Source organism: Lepidochelys olivacea, assembly GCF_965140295.1.
Source record: "Lepidochelys olivacea isolate rLepOli2 genome assembly, chromosome: 24".
NCBI classification, from domain to species: Eukaryota; Metazoa; Chordata; order Testudines; family Cheloniidae; genus Lepidochelys; species Lepidochelys olivacea.
The window spans coordinates 14381246-14402862 of record NC_140434.1 but is presented as its reverse complement, the minus strand read 5'-3'; the positions used below and the strand labels follow the sequence as shown (position 1 = coordinate 14402862).

The following is a 21617-nucleotide window of genomic DNA, read 5'->3' as shown; positions in this document are numbered from 1 at the left end:
CGCCCTGAGCGCAGCAAGTGGCCGCACTGTGAAGTGCTGGTGCAAACAGCCCTGGGAGCTGCGCCCCTCGTTGACGTGTTTCTTTCCAGCGCTGGGGCCCTCAGACCCTTGAGGGAGTCACCCCCTTCCTTGGGGCAGTTTGAAACTGCAATGAGCTAATGGTCCCCTGACTCTGCATCTGCATCTGAAGAAGTGGGTTTTTACGGAATGCATTTTGCTTTTATTTCATTTGACCAAATCTGACTTGTTATGCTTTGACGTATAATCACGTAAATCTACCTTTCTAGGTAATAAATCCGTTTGTTTATTCTACCTGAAGCCGTGCGTTTGGTTTGCAGTCGCGGCAAAGTGTCCTGTGGCACCTAACAGACGTATTGGAGCTGAAGCTTTGCTTGGTGAATGCATCATGACCTGCATCCGACGAAGTGGCTATTCACCCACGACAGCTCACACTCCAATCTGTCTGTCAGTCTATCTGGTGCCACAGGACACTTTGCCGCTTTTACAGATCCAGACTAACACGGCCGCCCCTCTGGTACTTGGTTTGCAGTGTGTCAGAACTGCCCTTGGGAGAACAAGCCTGGTACATATCAATTTGTTTGTTCCATTGACGGTGCCCAGGGGCCCATGTCCACAGCCTGACCCTCTCCCTGCCCGAGAGCCCATGGGTGTTTTCCCCTCCAGCGCGCCCAGCTCTGATCCAGCCCCAGGGCAGGGCCTGGCTGGCTTGATGGGACACAGGGCCTTTCCCTGCCAGGGCGCCCAGCTCTGATCCGGCCCCAGGGCAGGGCTGGCTGGGTCCGGCAGGGCAGGGATTAGCTGTATCCCTGGGGTGGAGACATCTGCAAACCCAAACCCACAACGGGCACTAATCGGCGCCCCCTGTTGGCCGCCCTCGTGGAGCTGCTGAATGGGCCATGGAGCCTGAACTCCCAGCTCCCCATGGATGCCGGGAGCCACGAGCCACCCCAGAAGACAGGGACCCAGGGGATTAAAAACACCAGCTCCTCCCAGGTCCAAAGGTCACTTTGCTGGGCAGGGAGCACCCGGCAGGGCCTCCAAAGGCTGAATGGCACCGGCTCTGCCCGGGTTCAAGGGTAGCTGGGGGGGCAGGGGTGAGAGCAGAGAGCCTGGGCCTGTTACACAACCCCACAGAGGGTTCCTACCGCAGGTGTGGGCTCTTCTCCTGGCCGAAGCCACCAGCACGGGCCCTAGAGTCGTTCCGGGAACACGCCAAGGAATCGGCTCAACTGGTGCTGAGGTGCAGCTGGCTCTGAGGGTGGGACAGCCAAGTAACAGCTTCACTCGCTCCCTGGAGCACAGTGCCCCCAGATGAGCCCCCTGCAGCACAATGTCCCCTGCAGCATCACATGGGGGCCAGCACTGATGCGAGGAGGTCTGTCTCTGTCCCAGCCTTGCCATGGCACGTGAGTACTTCACCCACAAGGGGTTGCTGTTCCCATGCCTGGATTACTCCCCCGAGGTGCTGAGCTACGTGGAGAATGAATTCCAGGTGCAGGACGACGACGTCTTCAACGTCACCTACCCCAAGTCAGGTAGAGAAGAGCGGGGGCAAAGTGGAGTGTGTGTGCGGGAGTGGTGGAGGGGCAGGTGTTCCTGACACACACAAGGACATTAGATGGAAACACCAAACATTGCAGCGGGAAGGTTGCAATGTCACATGACCTGATTTCCTAGATGCCAGACCCCAGGCACACATACCCCCAGCCCAGAGCGAGACAAAACAGGCTGCTCTTTGGGGGACCTAACTCGCCCACCTGGTGCTAGGCTGGCTCTCTGCAGACGCACACTGATCACAGGCTTTCTCCAGAGCCGCCGGCAGGGCCAGGAGACCCCTGAAACAGGGAAACAAGACCTTTGGATCTTAGCACTGTCAATTCAGCTCCGTGAATGTGGTGTGGGGGCTGGGAACCAGACTCCTGGGTTCTCTCCCCAGCTCTGGGAGCGGAGAGGGACCCAGTGAGTCGAGGGATTATTTCAGGCCCATTAACCCTTTCACCCCCAGGCACTAACTGGATGCTGGAGATTCTGAGTCTGATCCGTTGTGATGGGGACCCCAGCTGGGTGCGCAGCGTGCTGAACTGGGAGCGGGCGCCCTGGGTGGACAACCAGAATGGGCTGAAGGCTGCCCTGAAATACCCCCCGCCCCGGCTGATCTGCTCCCACCTCCCCGTGCAGCTCTTCCCCAAGTCCCTGCAGCGCTCCAAGGCCAAGGTGAGAGGCAGGAGAGCAGGGGCTGTGGGTTGGGATTGAGGGGCACCAGCAGGGCTTTGCGTCAAGGGCTGCTGCTGGGTGTGAGTTACACCAATGTGGGCGTGTGAAAGTGCAGCCAGCGGGACTGGGCGATTCCTTCTCCCACCAGAGAGGGTGGGGAAGCGATGGCCCGGGGCGGGTGGCTCATCGCTGGGCTCACTTGGCACTCCCCTCCCCCAATTGGTAGCATGACGCCCCAGCAGTGACCCCCCCTCCTCACCTCTCCCCAGATCATCTACACCCTGCGCTGCCCCAAGGACGTCCTGGTCTCTCTCTACCACTTCTCCAAGCTGCTGCTCCTTCTCAAGGACCCTGGCTCACTGGATTCCTTCCTTGAGGACTTCCTGAGCGGGAATGGTGAGCAGCACCCCGGGCCCACAGGGGCCACCCTGGAGCCGGACGCCTGGGTTCCAAGCAAGTCACAAGTGCTTCAAGTTTGTGCATCCCCAGCAAGCTCTGACCAGCCCTTTGCCCAGAGCCCGGCACAGCTCAGAGCCCCCCTCCCGTAACAGCCGCAGCACAATCAGGGGTCTGCAAACACTGCTGACCTCCAGCCCCCACTCTCCTCCCAGCGCCAGGATGGAACCCGGGTGTCCCAGCTCCCAGGCCCCTGCTGTCCCCGGCAGACCAGGGTGGAGGGGCCGGGTGGAGCCGGCTCTGGGGTCACCATGCCGCTGTCCCCTGCACAGTGGCCTATGGCTCCTGGTTCGACCACGTCACCGGCTGGATGGGGCTGAAGGGGAACGAGAACTTCTTCCCCATCACCTACGAGGAGCTGCAGCAGGTAGGGAAACCCCGCCCTTTGGGCCACGCCCACACATAACTCCGCCCCCTGATGACACCCACACATAGCCCCGACCGAAGGCCTCATCCTCCCATAACCCCGACCCCTGTGGACATGCCTGCACTTAACTCCGTCCCTGAGGCCATGCCCACATGTAGCCCCTCCCTGTGGCTATGCCCACATATAATCTCGCCCCTGGGGCCATGCCAACATGTAGCCCCTCCCTGTGAGCCTGACCCACACTTAACCACGCCCCAGGCAGCCGACGTGGCTTGTGGCCAAGGCCCTCTGCCCTCAGAGGCGTCTGTTTGTCTGGACCCAATGGGGAGCAGTACCTTCCAGCTGGGGAACTGAGGCACCCATGGACCATAATAAAGTCACCCCAGATCCCACCCTTCATGGCAGCGGGTGTCTCCCCCAGGATCCACTGGGCAGCGTGCGGAGAATCTGCCACTTCCTGGGGAAGGAGCTGAGTGAGGAGCAAATGGCCGCTGTGGTGGAGAACGCCTCCTTCCAGAGCATGAAGGGGAACAAAATGTCCAACTTCTCCCAGGCGGAGGACCAGTACATGGACCACCAGAAGGGGGAGTTCTTGCGGAAAGGTGAGTCCAGGGTGGGGGCTGCGGGCCAGGATTAAGGGACACTGGCAGAGCTGAATGAGGCAGGGCTGGGAGACCCAGGGCTGCAGGTCCGGAGTGAGGGGCATGGGCAGAGCTTGCAGGGGCAGGACTGGGGAGCAGGGGCTGTGGGTTGGGAGTGAGGGGCACCCTAGACCATGTCCCTGTGGTTTGCAGGGATCTGCGGCGACTGGAGGAACCATCTCTCGGAGGCGCAGAGCCAACGATTCGACACCGTTTACTGGGAGCGGATGCAGGGTCTGGGCATGACCTTCCCCTGGGACTGACGGCCCTGCGCCCGCCACGTCTGTGCCCGCAATACACCAGCCCCGTGCCACCCACGTGCTGCTGTGCTTAGTGTGCCCTGGGAGATGCCCCCTGAGGCAGCGTCACTGGGCTGGGGCGTGTGACCAGCAGGGGGCAGCACCCACCCGTGGGCACCCATCGGGCAGATCTACATTTTTACTAATACGTGTGAACAAAGGGTTTCTTACTAAGAACAAAGACAGACACTGTAAATCTTGCTTTTGCCTAAACCAGATCGGTCTGTTGGGATAAGGGGACTAGAGAAGAGCAGTTAAAGTCTGACTGGGCACGGTGGGAATGTAATATACGAGTGCACACTTGAAAACTGCCTCAATTCCTTATCTCACGGCAAGGCCAAACAACCAGTTGGGGGGGCAAGGGGAACTGGGGGTTCGGCATTTTTAGTAAACACTAAAAGCCAAAGAACGGCCTTGCCTTGGCCAGAGCACACCCTCACTCCTTACCCCTCCCATGGGCTACAAAAGGGGTGGGACAAAGACCCCAACTCAGGACACATGACCATAGGTTGCAAGGGGTGGGGCTAGGGTATATTTCGGTCTGCTAAGAAGTGGGTGTGACGGGTTGGATCACAGAAACCCGTTTGGGGCTGCCAACTGATGTGCCAGACTACTTCTGCCCCTGCTTTCCCTGCCAGCTAAGGACTCCAGCACCCTGTCTCGCTGAGCCAGACACGCCCGTCTGCTCCAACACAGACCCCGGGTCTGAACCACGGGCCCCAAAGCTGCTGACTTAGCTGAACGCAACTTCAGAAGTGTTCCTGCCTTTACCACTCAGGTGCCCAACTCCCAGTGGGGTCCAAACCCCAAATAAAATATACCTTCTTACTATATGTTCCATTGTATGCATCCGATGAAGTGGGCTGTAGTCCACGAAAGCTTATGCTCTAATAAATTTGTTAGTGTCTAAGGTGCCACAAGTCCTCCTATTCTCTTTGCGGATACAGACTAACACGGCTGCTACTCTGAAACCTAAGGTTACTTCAAAATCAAGCCAGTACACAGCCAATATTCAGCACTTGGAATACAAAAATGATACATGCCTACAAATAGGATTAATAGATTCAGTAGATCATAACCTTTACACAGATATGTTACATGGCATGAGTAGCATAAAAGATATTCCGGTTATGTCATAGCTATATTCATAAGCATACTTTCCTAAAGGCTTATGCGAGGCACCGTCACTGGGGGAATGGGGACTAGGAATGGGGAACAGGGACACAGACAAGGCTCTGCGGCGTCAGAGCTGGGAAGGGAACGCTGGGGAACAGACTCCGCTGGTGTGTAGAGCGATGGATATGTCTGCTTGCATCTAACCCCACTAAACATCGCATTGCCCACACGTTGGACTTGTGATCTTCTGCTTTCTGTGTGCATGACAAGAACTAGGGGAGGGGGTGAAGGGAAAGCCCTCTAAGAGAGCCCACTCCCCTCCCAGAGCTGGGGATAGAACCCAGGAGTCCTGGGTCCCCTCCTGGCCTCTCTGGGCTGCACTGTGGTGCCCCTGCCTCAATAACTCCGTGTGTCCATCCTGTAGAGCCCAGACCACATCAGGCCAAGTCTGGGCTGGGATCCAGGCAGCGGAGCTGGAACAGTTTGCACGGTGGGGGTGCTGAGAGGCACTGAACCAAACTGTAAACCCTGGATATAATGGAAACCACTTCAAGCCAGGGGGTGCAGCAGCAACCCTGCACTGCTAGTCCCAGCACTATGGACAGGGTGGAGGGGCAGAGTTAAGGGGATTTCAGGCAGCATCTTCACTCTACATTGCCACGGGAAGCATCCCCCAGCCCGGTGACTGGGTCCCAGCTGGGCTTGGCTCTTGGCCTGGGGATTCACAGGGCTCTGGGGGCAATGCCCAGCCCAGCGCTCAGCATAGGAGCTGTTTTCCCAGCACAGGGAACCCAGGGGGTCTGATACCACCCAGCCGAGCGGGAGCTGGGGTGGGTCTGGCCCCGCTTTAACTCTTTGAGTTCTCAGCACAGCCTTCAGATGGGGGGGGTTCTTGTTGTACCAATAAAATAAAAACCAGCAGGATCTTATTAAAGGGAAAAAGGCAAAATACCACATTTACTGTGAATACAGAAAGAATCATAGTAAGCAGTTAGTTATAGCTATAACATTCCATTCAATCTCATATTTATTCTCACATTCATTCATACAAACACACACACACACACACACACAGGTTCTGCAAGGTTGTTATCATAGTTACCAGCCTTAGAGTTGCTCATGCCAAGTCACTGGCCAGGTGGCCTGGACATGAGGAGGGAGCAGGGCCTTGTCAGATGCTCATCTGATGCTCCTGGAAGTTGGTTTGCAGAATCAGACCCCCAAAGTTCTCACTTTTTAGAGTCTATTTTTATAGGAATTTCTTCCTATGCCAGTCTATGGGAATTGCTTCATCATGCTGTTGCTGAATCAATCAGCAGATAGCACATTCCTGACGGCTCCAAGATGTTATCTTGTTCTTTGGTTCTCCCATTCTTGAGGCTGTTGGGTGGATTCCAGTCTGCCCTCCGGGTGGGGTCCTCTGGTTATTTCCACTTGACGCCTTCTTCAGCCGATGGACACTGGATTCTTAGGCTGGCACCTCCCTGATCATTCAGTTATTATCCACACCAAGCATCCATCCACATACATCCTCTATCTCTATTTTAATCACAATTGTTAATACAACAAAAGGGCGGGGAGTCTCTGGGTGCTGTTTCTGTTGTTACAGAGTATTGCTTTGAGTCTCTCTCTCTGTGAATTGCTTTGAGAACAGACTCTGTCTTAGAATGTACTAACACAGTTAGCAGCTTGCAAGTTTCACACATAGAGGGAGAGAAACAGCACCAAAAACCAAGAGACCTCTTAATTAGTAATACCCTGGAATTTAAACTATGGGGAATCAAACTCATTTGTGATTTTAATACAGAACTTCTTTAATATGATCCAACATAATCCCCCTTTTGACACTAAGATTTATAATCGTCAGTGTCACTTTCTATGTAGCCTATTCAAGAGAAAGTACTGTGAGGCAATTTGAGTTTGTGATTCCAATTCATGCCACATACATGATCCTAGTGATGTATCTTTACTACAAGGTTCTGGGGCAACAGGCAAGGTGAGGCACACCCACTTTTGAGGAGTCCATTCGGTACAACCTCTAGTGTCCAATAGCTTCCCTCCCTCCCCAGCCCACTGGCTCAAGGTCCAGGGTAGCCAAAAGGATCCCATGTGTAATATGGGGAGTGGGTTAACCTTCAATACCTTTGCCTCCAGGGACTGTTGGTGTGCAATTTTGACAACAATTTCTCCCATTAACAAGTCTGGTTTACAATACTGGAAACATATTGCATCCATTCCTATTGATAAGTGTCAAACAATGATCTCTTTCTTTTTTAACAAATGCAACAAACCCTTAATATTTCCCAGTATGACCCAGAACATTTTGTGTTCCAAAGTAGCTAGTGCAAGTATCTGCATTTCAGTGCATCCCATAGCTATGGCTGTGTAGTTTCCTATTTCTAATATTTTTTTTTTCTTATGGATAAGCCATGTGGTAGTATTAAGCCATTACTAAAGATTCCATTGGCCTTTTAGGTTACCCAGACCAATTTGGACCAAGTCTACATTGGCATGTACTTGTTTTTGTATCAGGCTGTCCTGTAGCTGGGACAGAAAGCTTAATTTATTTTTAAGTTCCTGCAGGTCTTCAGTATTTTTTTTTAAACACACAACAGTGCTAGCAACAACACAAAACACAAGACAAAACATAGAACACAGAACAGAATTTCTATTGTGACAGTAGATTCATGGTATTGGGTTGCTTTTCAGCTGGCAGCTTTTCCTGATTTTCTGAAAGACAAAAAAACATGTTTCTACCCCTTTTGGGGTGGCAGATTATTGCTTAAAATATTTCTTTTACAAATACCCTTGCTGATTGCAGGCAAAACAGAGAAATTGCCCCCATATTTTCCTGTTTTTGTTCTATAGGCAGGCCAGGTTTCAAAGGCTTTTATCTTTTAAGGGTTATGGGGAAATTATCCCACTGTTTAGTCATTAAATCCCTGAGTTTTCCTTCTTATACAGCAGACCAAGTTTATAATGTTTTTCCTGCTGTGTTAAGCTTTAAGTTTTATTTACAGGTAATAACTGAGAAGCATCATTACCACACGACCTTAAAGGATTTTTCCAAAAATCATACACACTATACGTTGTTACAGGGATACTTATTATCATTAAATTTATTAAAATTATCTTGTTATCCCATGCCTTTTATTTAGATAATTTGTTTGCTGACCAGGTATGTCCTTTATCTGCAGCTCCTTTGTGCTGCTAGTTCTTTCCTTCCTTTATCATTTAGGTAATTTGCATTTTCACAGAAACTTCCTGCTTTTGGATTTAAAGCCATCAGCAGCTCAGAGACTCTATCTTAAAAGGGACACAATCAACTTTCACCGGAGTTTTGATTACTTTTAACTTCTGCTTCCAAAACACACAGCAATCTGAAAAAGAAAACCCAACCTATTGTGGCTCCCTTTGGAGCCCTAATAGCATTTTAATTAAGTAGCATGGTATGTTTGCATTTCTTTTGCCCCTTCTACAATATACCCTGCACATGTTCTGGGGCAAATGCACATTCCTTCCATAGTTTAACTTCTATAACATTATCCAGATCCATTTTTACATAAGGTGTCACTATTTCTTTTTTTTGCTTACAGAGTTTTCATGTACCTTTATCAAAGTGACAGTCTGATTACTCAGAGCCATTTTAAGACTCAGTATTTCTAACATTGCTTCTTTTTGTTTTGTGCACCTCACCCCTGCTGTTGCTTCAGAGAGGCACTGTCTTTTTTTAATTTTTTTTTTTTACTACAACTCTCATCTGCTATTTTGTTACAAAAACAACCAACAAAAAACAACCAAAAAGAATCCAATTTTTTTTTTTTTATATTCTCCTGATTTTGACTGCCCTGCTGCAGCCACAACTTAAAAACATTTTAAATTTTGTAAAGCACTGAGTTACCTTTTAAGGGTTAAATGCCAAATCCCAAAGCCAAACAACACTAATTACCTGTGTCTAGCAAAAAAGGTCTGTCAGTTTTGCAACTTTGAATTAAAGAGTCAAATGGATTTTTAGTGGCATTATTTAAAACAAAAACAAAACTAACTGGTCCTTAGAACTTTACATATTTACACACACACAGACAGATACATACACATTTTCTTTTCCTTAACATCCCTTCCACACTGCTCTGTTTTTTACATCTTACATTCCCTTTATACATTTGAGGCAGTTAAGTTCCAATAGAACCCTCTTATGTTCTTTTAGCAAATTTGACTAAATTGTCCAGTCAAATTATTTTAATCAGATAGTTTATTTTTGCCTGGCTAATTTACGGACATTCCTTTGGAAAAGGGCCCATTTTTCTTTCAGAATGGCTGCAAAGAAACCAAGAATGCTCTAACACTTTTCCTTTTTAACATTTTCGGTTAAAAGTTGTTTGGGTGAAATACAAAGTTTAACTGCTTAATTCCCTCCAGCCTCTGCAGAGTTAACTTTTTTTTTTTTTTTTACTCTCTTTTCTCTTTGTAATTATGCCTGGTGGTGCCGTACATAGGACCTTCTCCCCCTTTACCTGCCTCCCTCCAGCCTCTGCAGAGTTAACTTTTTCACTCTTTTTGTATTCCTGGAGTGCCTCTTTCACTATTTTCAGCTGGCTTTGGGTATTTGTAGCCAGCACCTTCCAATTGTCTGCTCCCTTTTCCATTTGTGCCTTTTCCTCTTTACATGAAGACAAGCGGAGGGAAGAATCCTTACATGCCTCCCACAACAACCAAATTGCTGCTGCATCTCTTTTGGCAGCACTAGAAGGTTTGTATATGAGGATATACTGAGCCAATCTATCCTCTAGGTCCGAAATAGTGCAGACATCAGCTAGGGCTTGTTTAGTCCAAGGACTGTGCCCAAATTTTTGAAGGATTTGTTTAAAAGGTGTAATTTCTTTAACAAAAGGTGAGGTTGGAGTTCCTTCTGACTCCATTCCTCCCTCTAGTACTGGCTTACCCTGTTTTCTTTTAAACATCTTAACATGGATATTTCAATCTCTTTGTCACTGCTGGTATTACTTAGCAAGTGACACAGCTTAGATTCTGAAATCATAGCTTAATCTATGCGTTTTTCCCCTGCTACCTTCCCGGAGGCCAGCAGGTCCCCTGCTACCCTCCCAGAGGCCAGCAGGTCCCCTGCTACCTTCTCGGAGGCCAGCAGGTCTGGTTTAATCTGTTTTTCCTGCTACCTTCTCGGAGGCCAGCAGGTCCCCTGCTACCTTCTCGGAGGCCAGCAGGTCTGGTTTAATCTGTTTTCCCTACTACCTTCTCGGAGGCCAGCAGGTCCCCTGCTACCTTCTCGGAGGCCAGCAGGTCTGGTTTAATCTGTTTTTCCTGCTACCTTCTCGGAGGCCAGCAGGTCCCCTGCTACCTTCTCGGAGGCCAGCAGGTCTGGTTAACCTAATAGAAATGCCTAGCTCACTAGAGCTGGCAGTGTGCACACCAATATTTACAATAACTGAGGTTTTTTACCAATATTCCCCCTTTCGCAATTCTCCACCAAAATGTTGTACCAATAAAATAAAAACCAGCAGGATCTTATTAAAGGGAAAAAGGCAAAATACCACATTTACTGTGAATACAGAAAGAATCATAGTAAGCAGTTAGTTATAGCTATAACATTCCATTCAATCTCATATTTATTCTCACATTCATTCATACAAACACACACACACACACACACACAGGTTCTGCAAGGTTGTTATCATAGTTACCAGCCTTAGAGTTGCTCATGCCAAGTCACTGGCCAGGTGGCCTGGACATGAGGAGGGAGCAGGGCCTTGTCAGATGCTCATCTGATGCTCCTGGAAGTTGGTTTGCAGAATCAGACCCCCAAAGTTCTCACTTTTTAGAGTCTATTTTTATAGGAATTTCTTCCTATGCCAGTCTATGGGAATTGCTTCATCATGCTGTTGCTGAATCAATCAGCAGATAGCACATTCCTGACGGCTCCAAGATGTTATCTTGTTCTTTGGTTCTCCCATTCTTGAGGCTGTTGGGTGGATTCCAGTCTGCCCTCCGGGTGGGGTCCTCTGGTTATTTCCACTTGACGCCTTCTTCAGCCGATGGACACTGGATTCTTAGGCTGGCACCTCCCTGATCATTCAGTTATTATCCACACCAAGCATCCATCCACATACATCCTCTATCTCTATTTTAATCACAATTGTTAATACAACAAAAGGGCGGGGAGTCTCTGGGTGCTGTTTCTGTTGTTAGAGTATTGCTTTGAGTCTCTCTCTCTGTGAATTGCTTTGAGAACAGACTCTGTCTTAGAATGTACTAACACAGTTAGCAGCTTGCAAGTTTCACACATAGAGGGAGAGAAACAGCACCAAAAACCAAGAGACCTCTTAATTAGTAATACCCTGGAATTTAAACTATGGGGAATCAAACTCATTTGTGATTTTAATACAGAACTTCTTTAATATGATCCAACATTCTCAGCCCTGGGGATGGGGGGATGGGTGGGCAGTGGAGTGGCTGGGGGAGCAGGGAGGGTGGGGTAAGAGACGCAGGGGCAGCAAGAGGGCGAGTGGCCCCAGTGACTCCTATGGAGACACGTACACACAATCCCACACACAGACCTACACACACTCTCTGCCGGTGGCCAGGGATGGTGCGCACACCCCCACATTCCCAGTCTCTCCCCGTCTAGACACCACGGACAGTTCCCTTCACCTCAGAGAGATGTCAGCAGCGACCAGCTTGGAGCAAAGCCAGCTGAGCCCTTTAGCCGCTGTGTCTGCAAAAGAGAGACTCGCTCTGGGGCAGTCGGATGGGACCAGGGACCTTTCCCCTCTGCGGGGGGACCAGCTCCGGTCTGGCCCCAGGGCGTGGACTGGCTGGCTCAAGGGGGATGGGGCATGGGACATGGGGCCTTACCCCTCCAGGCTGGCTTGGGGGCAGGGGCAGTACAGGGATTAGCTGTATCCTTAGGGAGAAGACAGCTGCAAACCTGACCCCACAAGAGGAACTTGGGGGGCGGGGAGGGAGGGATAGCTCAGTGATTTGAGCATTGGCCTGCTAAACCCAGGGTTGTGAGTTCAATCCTTGAGGGGGCCATTTAGGGATCTGGGGCAAAAATTGGGGACTGGTTCTGCTTTGAGCAGGGGGTTGGACTAGATGACCTCCTGGAGTCTTCCAACCAGGAGATTCTATGATTCTATGAATTGACTGGCGCCCCCTGTTGGCCACCCCAGGAGACAGGTTGGGGTCTGAGTTCCCACCTCTCTGTTGGCAGGGGGTGGCGACCCAAGCTGGGCGGCTTAAACCCCCACACTCCAAAGCCTGGTAACCATCCCCCACTGCCATGAAAGCACACAGATCAGTGACCCCTCCCCGGGATGGGAATGGCAGGATCTGACACACACCTGGCCCCTCCACTCCGACACAAAACCTCAGGCACCTGAGGCAGCTGGGAAGGGGTGCAGGGACCTGCCAGACACAGGCCACCCAGAGTTATGAGCTGCCTGGGATGACGCAGGGCCCTGGGAGGTTAAAGGCACCAGCTCCTCCCAGGTCCAAAGGTCTCTGTGCCTGCCAGGACCTCCAAAGACTGAACGGCTCTGCTCGGGTCCAAGGGTAGCTGGGGTGGGGCAGGGGGAGAGCAGAGAGCCTGGGCCTGTTACACAACCCCACAGAGGGCTCCTACCCCAGGCGCTGGCTGTTCTCCCGGCTGCAGACACCAGCACGGGCCCTAGAGTTGTTCCGGGAACACGCCAAGGAATCAACTCAACAGGTGCCGAGGTGCAGCTGGCTCTGGGGTGGGACAGCCAAGGAAGACCCTCACCCTGCTCCCTGCAGAGCCGAGCATCCGATTGCCAGGCTGAGGCACTGGAGTCTCCTGACTTTCAGGAGAGTGGCCCCCACACCACTCCCTGCAGTATAGCTCCCCTAGTCGTGCCTGGGGTCCAGCACTGGTGCTGGGAGGTCTGTCTCTGTCCCAACCTTGCTATGGCACGTGAATACTTCACCCACAAGGGGTTGCTGTTTCCATGCCTGGATTACTCCCCCGAGGCGCTGAGCTACGTGGAGAATGAATTCCAGGTGCGGGACGACGATGTCTTCAACGTCACCTACCCCAAGTCAGGTAGGGGAAAGCGGGGGTTTGGGACGGGGGGTTTCCTGACACACACATGGACACCAAACCTGGTAGCTGGAAGGCTGCAATGTCACATGACCTGATTTCCTCAATGCCAGACCCCAGGCACTCAGATTCCCCAGCCCTGTGTGAGAGAAAGCAGGCTGCTCCCTGGGGGTCCAAAGCACCCACCTGGCACTAGGCTGGCTCTCTGCAGATGCACTCCGATCACAGGCTTTCTCCAGAGCCGCTGGCAGGGCCAGGGGACCCCTGAGACAGCAAAACAAGAGCTTTGGATTTAGGACTCTCAGTGCACCTCAGCTGGGGGCTGGGAGCCAGGACTCCTGGGTTCTCTCCCCGGCTCTGGGAGCAGAGGGGGACTCAGCAGTTGAGGGGTTGTTTCAGGCCCATTAACCCCTTCATCCCCAGGCACTAACTGGATGCTGGAAATCCTGAGTCTGATCCGTTGTGACGGGGACCCCGGCTGGGTGCGCAGCGTGCTGAACTGGGAGCGGGGTCCCTGGCTGGAGACTCACCTGGGGATGGAGGTTACCCTGAAATACCCCCCACCCCGGCTGCTTTGCTCCCATCTCCCCGTGCAGCTCTTCCCCAAGTCCCTGCAGCGCTCCAAGGCCAAGGTGAGTGGTGGGAGAGTGGGGGCTGCGGGTCAGATTTGAGGGGCACCGGCAGGGCTGTGCGTCGGGAGGGGGGTGAAATCAGGGCTGCTGCTGGGTGTGAGTTACACCAATGTGGGTGTGCGAAAGTGCAGCCAGCGGGATGCGGCGATTCCTTCTCCCTCTGGAGAGGGTGGGGAAGTGACGGCCCAGGGTGGGTGGCTAATCACTGTGTTCACTTGGCACCCACCTCCCCCAATTGGTAGCATGACGCCCCAGCAGTGACCCCCCTCCCCACCTCTCCCCAGATCATCTACACCCTGCGCTGCCCCAAGGACGTCCTGGTCTCTCTCTACCACTTCTCCAAGCTGCTGCGCCTGTTCAAGGACCCTGGCTCACTGGACTCCTTCTTCGAGGACTTCCTGAGCGGGAATGGTGAGCAGCACCCCGGGCCCGCAGGGGCCACTCTGGAGCTGGGCGCCTGGGTTCCAACAAAGTCACAAGTACTTTGAGTTTGTGCATCCCCAGCCAGCTCTGACCAGCCCTTTGCCCAGAGCCCGGCACAGCTCAGAGCCCCCCTCCCCAAACAGCCGCAGCACAATCAGGGGTCTGCAAACACCGCTGACCTCCAGCCCCCACTCTCCTCCCAGCGCCAGGATGGAACCCGGGTGTCCCAGCTCCCAGGCCCCTTTTGCACCCGGCAGACCAGGGTGGAGGGGCCGGGTAGAGCCGGCTCTGGGGTCACCATGCCGCTGTCCCCTGCACAGTGGCCTATGGCTCCTGGTTCGACCACGTCACCGGCTGGATGGGGCTGAAGGGGAACGAGAACTTCTTCCCCATCACCTACGAGGAGCTGCAGCAGGTAAGGAAACCCCACCCTTTGGGCCACGCCCACACGTAACTCTGCCCCCTGATGACACCCACACATAGCCCCGACCGAAGGCCTCATCCTCCCATAACCCCGATCCCTGTGGACACCCCTGCACATAAAAGTGCCCTGTGGTTATGCCCACATATAATCCTGCCCCCTGGGGCCAGGCCCACATGTGGACATGCCTGCACTTAACCCTGTCCCTGAGGCCATGCCCACATGTAGCCCCTCCCTGTGGCTATGCCCACATATAATCCTGCCCCTGGGGCCATGCCAACATGTAGCCTATCTCCCTGTGAGCCAAACCCACACTTAACCACGCCCCAGGCATCCGACGTGGCTTGTGGCCAAGACCCTCTGCCCTCAGAGGCATCTGTTTGTCTGGACCCAATGGGGAGCAGTACCTTGCAGGTGGGGAAACTGAGGCACCCATGGACCATAATAAAGTCACCCCAGATCCCACCCTTCATAGAAGTGAGTGTCTCCCCCAGGATCCACTGGGCAGCGTGCGGAGAATCAGCCACTTCCTGGGGAAGGAGCTGAGTGAGGAGCAAGTGGCCGCTGTGGTGGAGAACGCTTCCTTCCAGAGCATGAAGGGGAACAAAATGTCCAACTTCTCCCAGGCGGAGGACGAGTATGTGGACCACCAGAAGGGGGAGCTCTTGCGGAAAGGTGAGTCCAGGGTGGGGGCTGCGGGCCAGGATTAAGGGGCACTGGCAGAGCTGAATGAGGCAGGGCTGGGAGACCCAGGGCTGCAGGTCCGGAGTGAGGGGCATGGGCAGAGCTTGCAGGGGCAGGACTGGGGAGCAGGGGCTGTGGGTTGGGAGTGAGGGGCACCCTAGACCATGTCCCCTGTGGTTTGCAGGGATCTGCGGCGACTGGAGGAACCATCTCTCGGAGGCGCAGAGCCAACGATTCGACACCGTTTACCGGGAGCAGATGCAGGGTCTGGGCATGACCTTCCCCTGGGACTGACGGCCCTGCGCCCGCCACGTCTGTGCCCGCAATACACCAGCCCCGTGCCACCCACGTGCTGCTGTGCTTAGTGTGCCCTGGGAGATGCCCCCTGGGGCAGCGTCATTAGCGCATCTGCAATAGGCAGAGCCGGCTGGGCCTGTGTCCAGCAGAGATCGGCTCTGGATTCTAAGAAATAAAACCGGGTGACATGGCAGCCGGAACTTACACACACACACTCTCTCTCCCCTGCCCCCATTCCAAGGGGCGTGATTGCTGGTGACCCAGTTCCCAGGTAGCGCCCGGCAACACCCCCAGGGCCCAGGATGCTGTCACCCTAGACAAGGAGGCATCAGCCCCACCCAGCTCCGCCCCTAGGGAAGTCAATGGCAAGACAGGGCCAAAAGGGTGATCCACTGGAGGTAGCCTGAGCCCTCGTGTGCAGGGGCCCATGGGGATGTGGTGGGGGGCTCCCCACACCTTGGAGTCCACGATGCGGAGGGTGAGTCCATGGGCCATCTCAACAGCATGAGGTGTTGGCAGGATCACAGGGCTCTGCTGGGCCATGGAATCCCCTCCTGGCTAGCGCAGGAACCCAGCAGATCAGCCCGGTCCCCAAACTGTCCAGTTCCATCCTCGGAGAAGTGGGGGAGTTAGCCCCCAACACCGATTGGGAGGCTGTTTATTAGGTGTGCCTCATTACAGGAGTGCCTAGGACCCCAGTCACGGCCCAGGACCCCCTTGCGCTTGGTGCTGTACAAACACAGAACAAACAGGCAGTCCCACCCCAAAGAGCTGACAAGCTAAAACAGGAAGCACCAGGTGGAGACAGACGGACAAACTGGCTGGCGACTTGGTGAGCATCCGGCACTGGTCAGCGTGACAGGCAGCTCACTAGTGGCCGAACTGTTGTCAAGTGTTTTGCCGGTCTCCCGGCCATGGCAAGATTGGAGGGTGACCACAGCGGCCTTGCGGATGGCTCCAGGTGTGGGGAGAGCGCGGAGGGGCTGGCTCGGGAACGGGCCGCACTGGTGGCCAGGCAGGCAGGCCTATGGGCAGCAGGAGCCGACAGCTGAGAGTGCTGGAGAGACGCTGGGCAGGGCAGGCAGTGGGTGGGAAGGGCCTTGGGAGAAGCCAAGTGGCCTGTGTCACAGTGCTGGGGATGAGGGAGCCGGTGGGGGCTGCAGAGAGGAGCATCCCCACGTGGGCAGAGCCCCAGGCGCGAAGGGTCTCGCCAGCAGTTTTCTGAGCGTAGGCCCGAAAGCTCATCCCTGCCGAGTTCGCCCGGCTCTACGTTCGCAGCTGCCCATGCGCGACGGGGGCTCACCCAGCCCAGCTGCCCAGGCCTCCGGCCGCCTGCCTCTGCACCCGGCCCAGGCTGGGCTCCTCCTGTTTGCCCACGCGGCAACTGGAGTTGGATGCGCTCGGCCCAGCCTGGCCAATGGCTGACTCACTCCTCTGCTCGGTGAATATTGGCCGTCAGGGCGGAGGGGTGTTGTCCCCATCCTGCCTGTCCTTGTCCTGAGCCCAGGGCCCGAGGCAGAGGGCGATGTGGCCACCTGGGCTGCACCGCCCCCCCTCCGCCCCCACAGCATCACCCGATGCCCTCCCAGGGCAGCAGCACATGCCCTTACGACAGGAGAATGTCGCACAGGGCAGGGCTCTTGCCTGGCTCTGGGAGGGGAGTGGGGTCTAGTGGTTAGAACAGGGTCAGGGGTGCGTGCTGGGCGCCAGGACTCCTGGGTTCTCTCCCCAGCTCTGGCAGGGGAGTGGGGTTTAGTGCTTACAGCCACCTGTGCCCCTCCCACACCTGCTCTTGTAGGGGCTGGGAGATGGGCTGGGCCCTGGGTCAGAGGCTCTTCCCACCCCACCCCCCCCACCCCCAAGGAAGGAGGATCCCAGCTGGGATTAGTTGAATAAATGGGGCAGCAGCCCTGTATGCCACAGGGATCTGCAGCTGCTTAACCCTTTAGTGTCTGCACGTGGAGGTGGGACCTGATCAAAATGGAATGGAGGATGATGGAAGAATGGGATCGGGTGGGTTAGAGCAGGGGGATAGGAGCCAGGACTCCTGGGTTCTATCCTGCTCTCGGTGGGAAAAGGCAGGTGTTGGCTCCTTTGTGAACCCCAGGCTGAGCAGCTGCTGCCAGAGCCTTTTGCATACCTTGGGCCATGGCCTCCGTTCTGGGAGGGAGGTTTAACTTGAGGTATATTGGGGGAGTCCTGTGGCATTGCTGGTCCTTGTATCCAGATGCCCCTGAGCAGCTCACTGCATCTCAAAGCCTGGCCTGGAATCACTCCAGCCCCAAGCACCAGCCCCTAGCTCCAGGTTAAGGACATGAAGGTCTTTGTGTCCCCCAATGCAGGGGGCTCGGCTCCCATCTGAGTGCTGGGGTCCGGGGCTGTACTGGGGCAAGGGGGAACCAACCAAAAGGAGCAGGGACCGCTCCCCCACATGAAATCAGACCCTTTTGAAGCAGCCGGTTTGCGCTCCACCCAGTCCTCCAAGGGAGAACGTGGGATGCCGAGATAACCTCCCACCCTGCAACCCACTCACCTGACCAGCTTGTCTCAGGCGTGGTCAAAGGGAGCCTAGAGTGTCCACTCCAGCGGTGGCTGCATCTCAGCGCCGGACGAGCCATCCCCATGCGGTGTCACCATGCGGCTGTTCCCTGGCTGCCCTGCCCCAGAGGTGGCTGCAGCTGTGTTCCAGCCCAGAGAGAACCACTCTACCTGATCCCACCCTGATACGACTCGGTCCAGTTCTGTGCTTCCCATGGCCGGGCGGGCGGGGATACTGTCATTGTTGGATGAAAGTAATAATTAATACATTTATATTATGGGGGAGTGTGAGAAAGATTGGCCCAGTACAGACCCCAGATTTGGCCTGACCATTAAAAACAAATATGCCTCCCAGCTTGCTGAGTCTGTGCTAATCGAATTATGCCTGTCAGTTCACGAGGTCTATGTTAATTGTAGAAGCACATCCTGAAACATCCTGTTCTAAAGTGATAAGATTATCATTAAGGACAGCTACTGTTACAGCTGTTTTCCCAAACTCAAGAATGAGATCTGGTGAGCCCCACTCTTGCGTTTTTATCCTGCTTGTTTTCTTTTCATATGTAACAAGTGGCCGTGGGAGCCAGCTGAGGTCACTGAATTAGAGTGAACTGCAAACAGAACGGGGCAGACAAACCCCAAAAGCTGGTGGATATTCCAATACTTAGATTTACCAGCCCGCAGAAAACAGCTTCTATACGACCTTACCGCACGGGTTTCTCAGAAGTCAAACAACACAGTTCCCTTCAAGTCCCCAGCCTTAGGCCTCCCTCCAGACACACATGTCAGATATGATGATGGTGGCTGAACATCTTATCTCACCATCATAAATAAAAGGTTCTCCCAATCCCAAAGGATCAGGCCCCAGACCCAGGTCCAATTATAACTTAGATCGTACCCAAAATACTTTGGCTTATAGCCAATTCTTAGTAACTAAACTAAAAATTATTAAAAAAGAAAAGAGAGAGAGTGTTGGTTAAAAGATCGATCTACAGACAGACTTGAATTCAATTCTTGAGGTTCAGATACAGAGCAGAGATGAGGTTTGTAGTTGTCAAAAGTCCTGTTAGAAACAGTCCACAGGATATAGTCCAATGTCCATATCCAGGGTGACTCCAGTCAGTGACTGGGGATTTCAATCCTTATGGCTTAGGGTTTCCCCTTCTTGAAACCCAAAGCGGATCTGAGATGAAGAAGAATCCTGTCCCAGGGTATTTATACATTTCCTGCAGCCTTTTGGCCCGAGAAAACAATAGGCTTAACTTTCCTTCTCCCAAACATCGTGTTGATTAGCACAGGATAATTTATCCATTAAACAGTTCAGATACAGGTTACCACAACCTTCCAAGAGACATATAGACAATAATACTATTTCACTCCAGTGTCTTCCGAAATGTTAATATTCCTTTTTTTGGTCTTTGAATCAAAGCTATAGCAATAGACAAGACTTGTTTGCTTACATCACAAGACCTGAGCAAACATCTACCCTTCTACCTCTAACAATGCAGGCTGCATTTCAAAGCTCTGTTCATTTACATGTCTTCCTAACCAATCCCTAAAGTTCGGCCATGGGTCAGGTCAGTCTGTGAGTTAATTAACTCTTTCTGGCCCTGTCACCTGTCAATTAAATATTATATTACGCTCATAAGGTCACACCCCACTCTTGCATTTTTATCCTGCTTGTTTTCTTGTCACAGGTAACACGTGGTATGAATAGGTCTGTTGGAGCCTGTCGTGCCCCAGTGATTTCAGAATGGTTTTGTTAAAGGACTTGGTAATAAAATGCAGATGTGATAGGAAATATGTTATGTGAAATGGAGTGTGATTGGGGTTGTCTGTTTGGATGAGTAATAAAAGGTGGAGGCCTTAGAATCATAGTAAACGACAGGACCGTGTGGCCGAAGAATGCGCTGGGCGATAAGCCTGAGGACACACCAGAATCCACCCCAACCGCCCCAAGGACGGGGGGCCAAAGAACCGAAGAGGACTGTCATTGCTGTACCATCTGCGTGATTGGCTATCACTTCAAACCTGAGAACAGCATGACGAGGTAAACCCCGTAGACTTGTATGAGGACGGATCCCTATAGCGAGACCTGAAAGACTGAGGACTTTGGGTCTGTTTCTGCAACCAACTTCAAGGAGCATCGGATGCACATCTGACAAGGCCCGGCTCCATCCTCGTGTCCAGGCCGCCTCGCCAGTGACTTGGCCCAAGTAACTTCTAGGCTGGTAACTATAATAACAACCTTGCAGAACTTTTGAGTGTGTGTGAATGACAGGTTTCAGAGTAGCAGCCGTGTTAGTCTGTATTCGCAAAAAGAAAAGGAGGACTTGTGGCACCTTAGAGACTAACCAATTTATTTGAGCATAAGCTTTCGTGAGCTACAGCTCACTTCATCGGATGCATAAGAAATGTGGGGATCTAAAGGATACCTTTTGGGAAAAGCAGTGTTATCTCCTCCTCCCTTCCTTTCCCAGCTACATAAGCGAGCCCTGGGTCGTGGCCCCTTCCTCCCTCCCCTGAGAACTGCAGATTGAGGGAGATTTATGGCAACAGATTATTTTTTCAAGGTAAAAATGCGTGTATGGCGTGCGTAATGCTGCAAACAGTGGAGAGGGGTGGGCATACTAACAGTATGCGTGTTTCGATTACTTAATAAGGGTTTTGGGGGTATTGTAATGGATGTAGGCGTTGCCTATTAACTTAAATAAAAAGAGTGTGATGTAATTAATCCAGTGCTCACTCGACAGCTGGGTCAAGGGGAACAAGTACTGCAATAAAGGATCCCATCTTCTCAATCCGCCTCTGTGTCAACCTGCTCTTTTTTTCCTAACATCTAGTTCCTTTTTGAACCCTGTTATGCTCTTGGTCTTCACAACATCCTCTGGCAAGGAGTTCCACAGGTTGACTGTACGTTGTGTGAAGAAATACTTCCTTTTATTTGTTTTAAACCTGCTGCTTATTAATTTCATTTACAAGAACTCCTAGTTCTTGTGTTATGAGAAGTAGTAAACAACACTGCCTTATCTACTTTCTCGAGAGCAGTCATGATATAGACCTCAATCATATCTCCCTTTAGCCATCTCTTTTCCAAGTTGAAAAGTCCCAGTCTTATTAATCTCTCCTCGTACGGAAGCTGTTCCATACTCCTAATAATTTTTGTTGCCCTTTTCTGAACTTTTCTAATTCCAATATATCTTTTTTGAGATGGGGCGACCACATCTGCACACAGTATTCAAGATGTGGGTGTACCATTGATTTATATGGAGGCAACATGATATCGTCTGTCCTATTATCTATCCCTTTCTTAATGATTCCCAGCATTCTGTTTGCTTTTTTGACTGCCGCTGCACATTGAGTGGATGTTTTCAGAGAACTATCCACCATGACTCCAAGATCTCTTTCTTGATTGGTAACAGCTAACGTAGACCCCA

At 52.5% G+C, this 21617-nt stretch overlaps 2 protein-coding genes across 3 annotated transcripts; both read left to right on the top strand.

The window, feature by feature from the left end:
* Positions 1 to 1074: 1074 nt before the first annotated feature.
* LOC311512248 (sulfotransferase 2B1-like) lies at positions 1075 to 4912 on the top strand. 2 transcript variants are annotated; one of them, XM_084613375.1, is made up of 6 exons: positions 1075 to 1556; positions 2027 to 2235; positions 2505 to 2631; positions 2964 to 3058; positions 3480 to 3660; positions 3853 to 4912. In XM_084613375.1, the coding sequence occupies exons 1-6, from the start codon at positions 1421 to 1423 to the stop codon at positions 3960 to 3962; spliced, it is 858 nt and encodes a 285-aa protein (XP_084469501.1). In that variant the 5' UTR covers positions 1075 to 1420; the 3' UTR covers positions 3963 to 4912. The 2 variants fall into 2 exon arrangements, with proteins under 2 accessions (XP_084469501.1, XP_084469502.1); XM_084613376.1 differs by having other exon boundaries at positions 1078 to 1427.
* Positions 4913 to 12653: 7741 nt separating this feature from the next.
* On the top strand, positions 12654 to 15838 carry LOC311512247 (sulfotransferase 2B1-like). Its single transcript, XM_084613374.1, has 6 exons — positions 12654 to 13191; positions 13612 to 13820; positions 14105 to 14231; positions 14564 to 14658; positions 15159 to 15339; positions 15533 to 15838. Exons 1-6 carry the CDS (start codon positions 13056 to 13058, stop codon positions 15640 to 15642), a joined length of 858 nt encoding a protein of 285 aa, XP_084469500.1. The 5' UTR covers positions 12654 to 13055; the 3' UTR covers positions 15643 to 15838.
* Positions 15839 to 21617: the final 5779 nt, after the last annotated feature.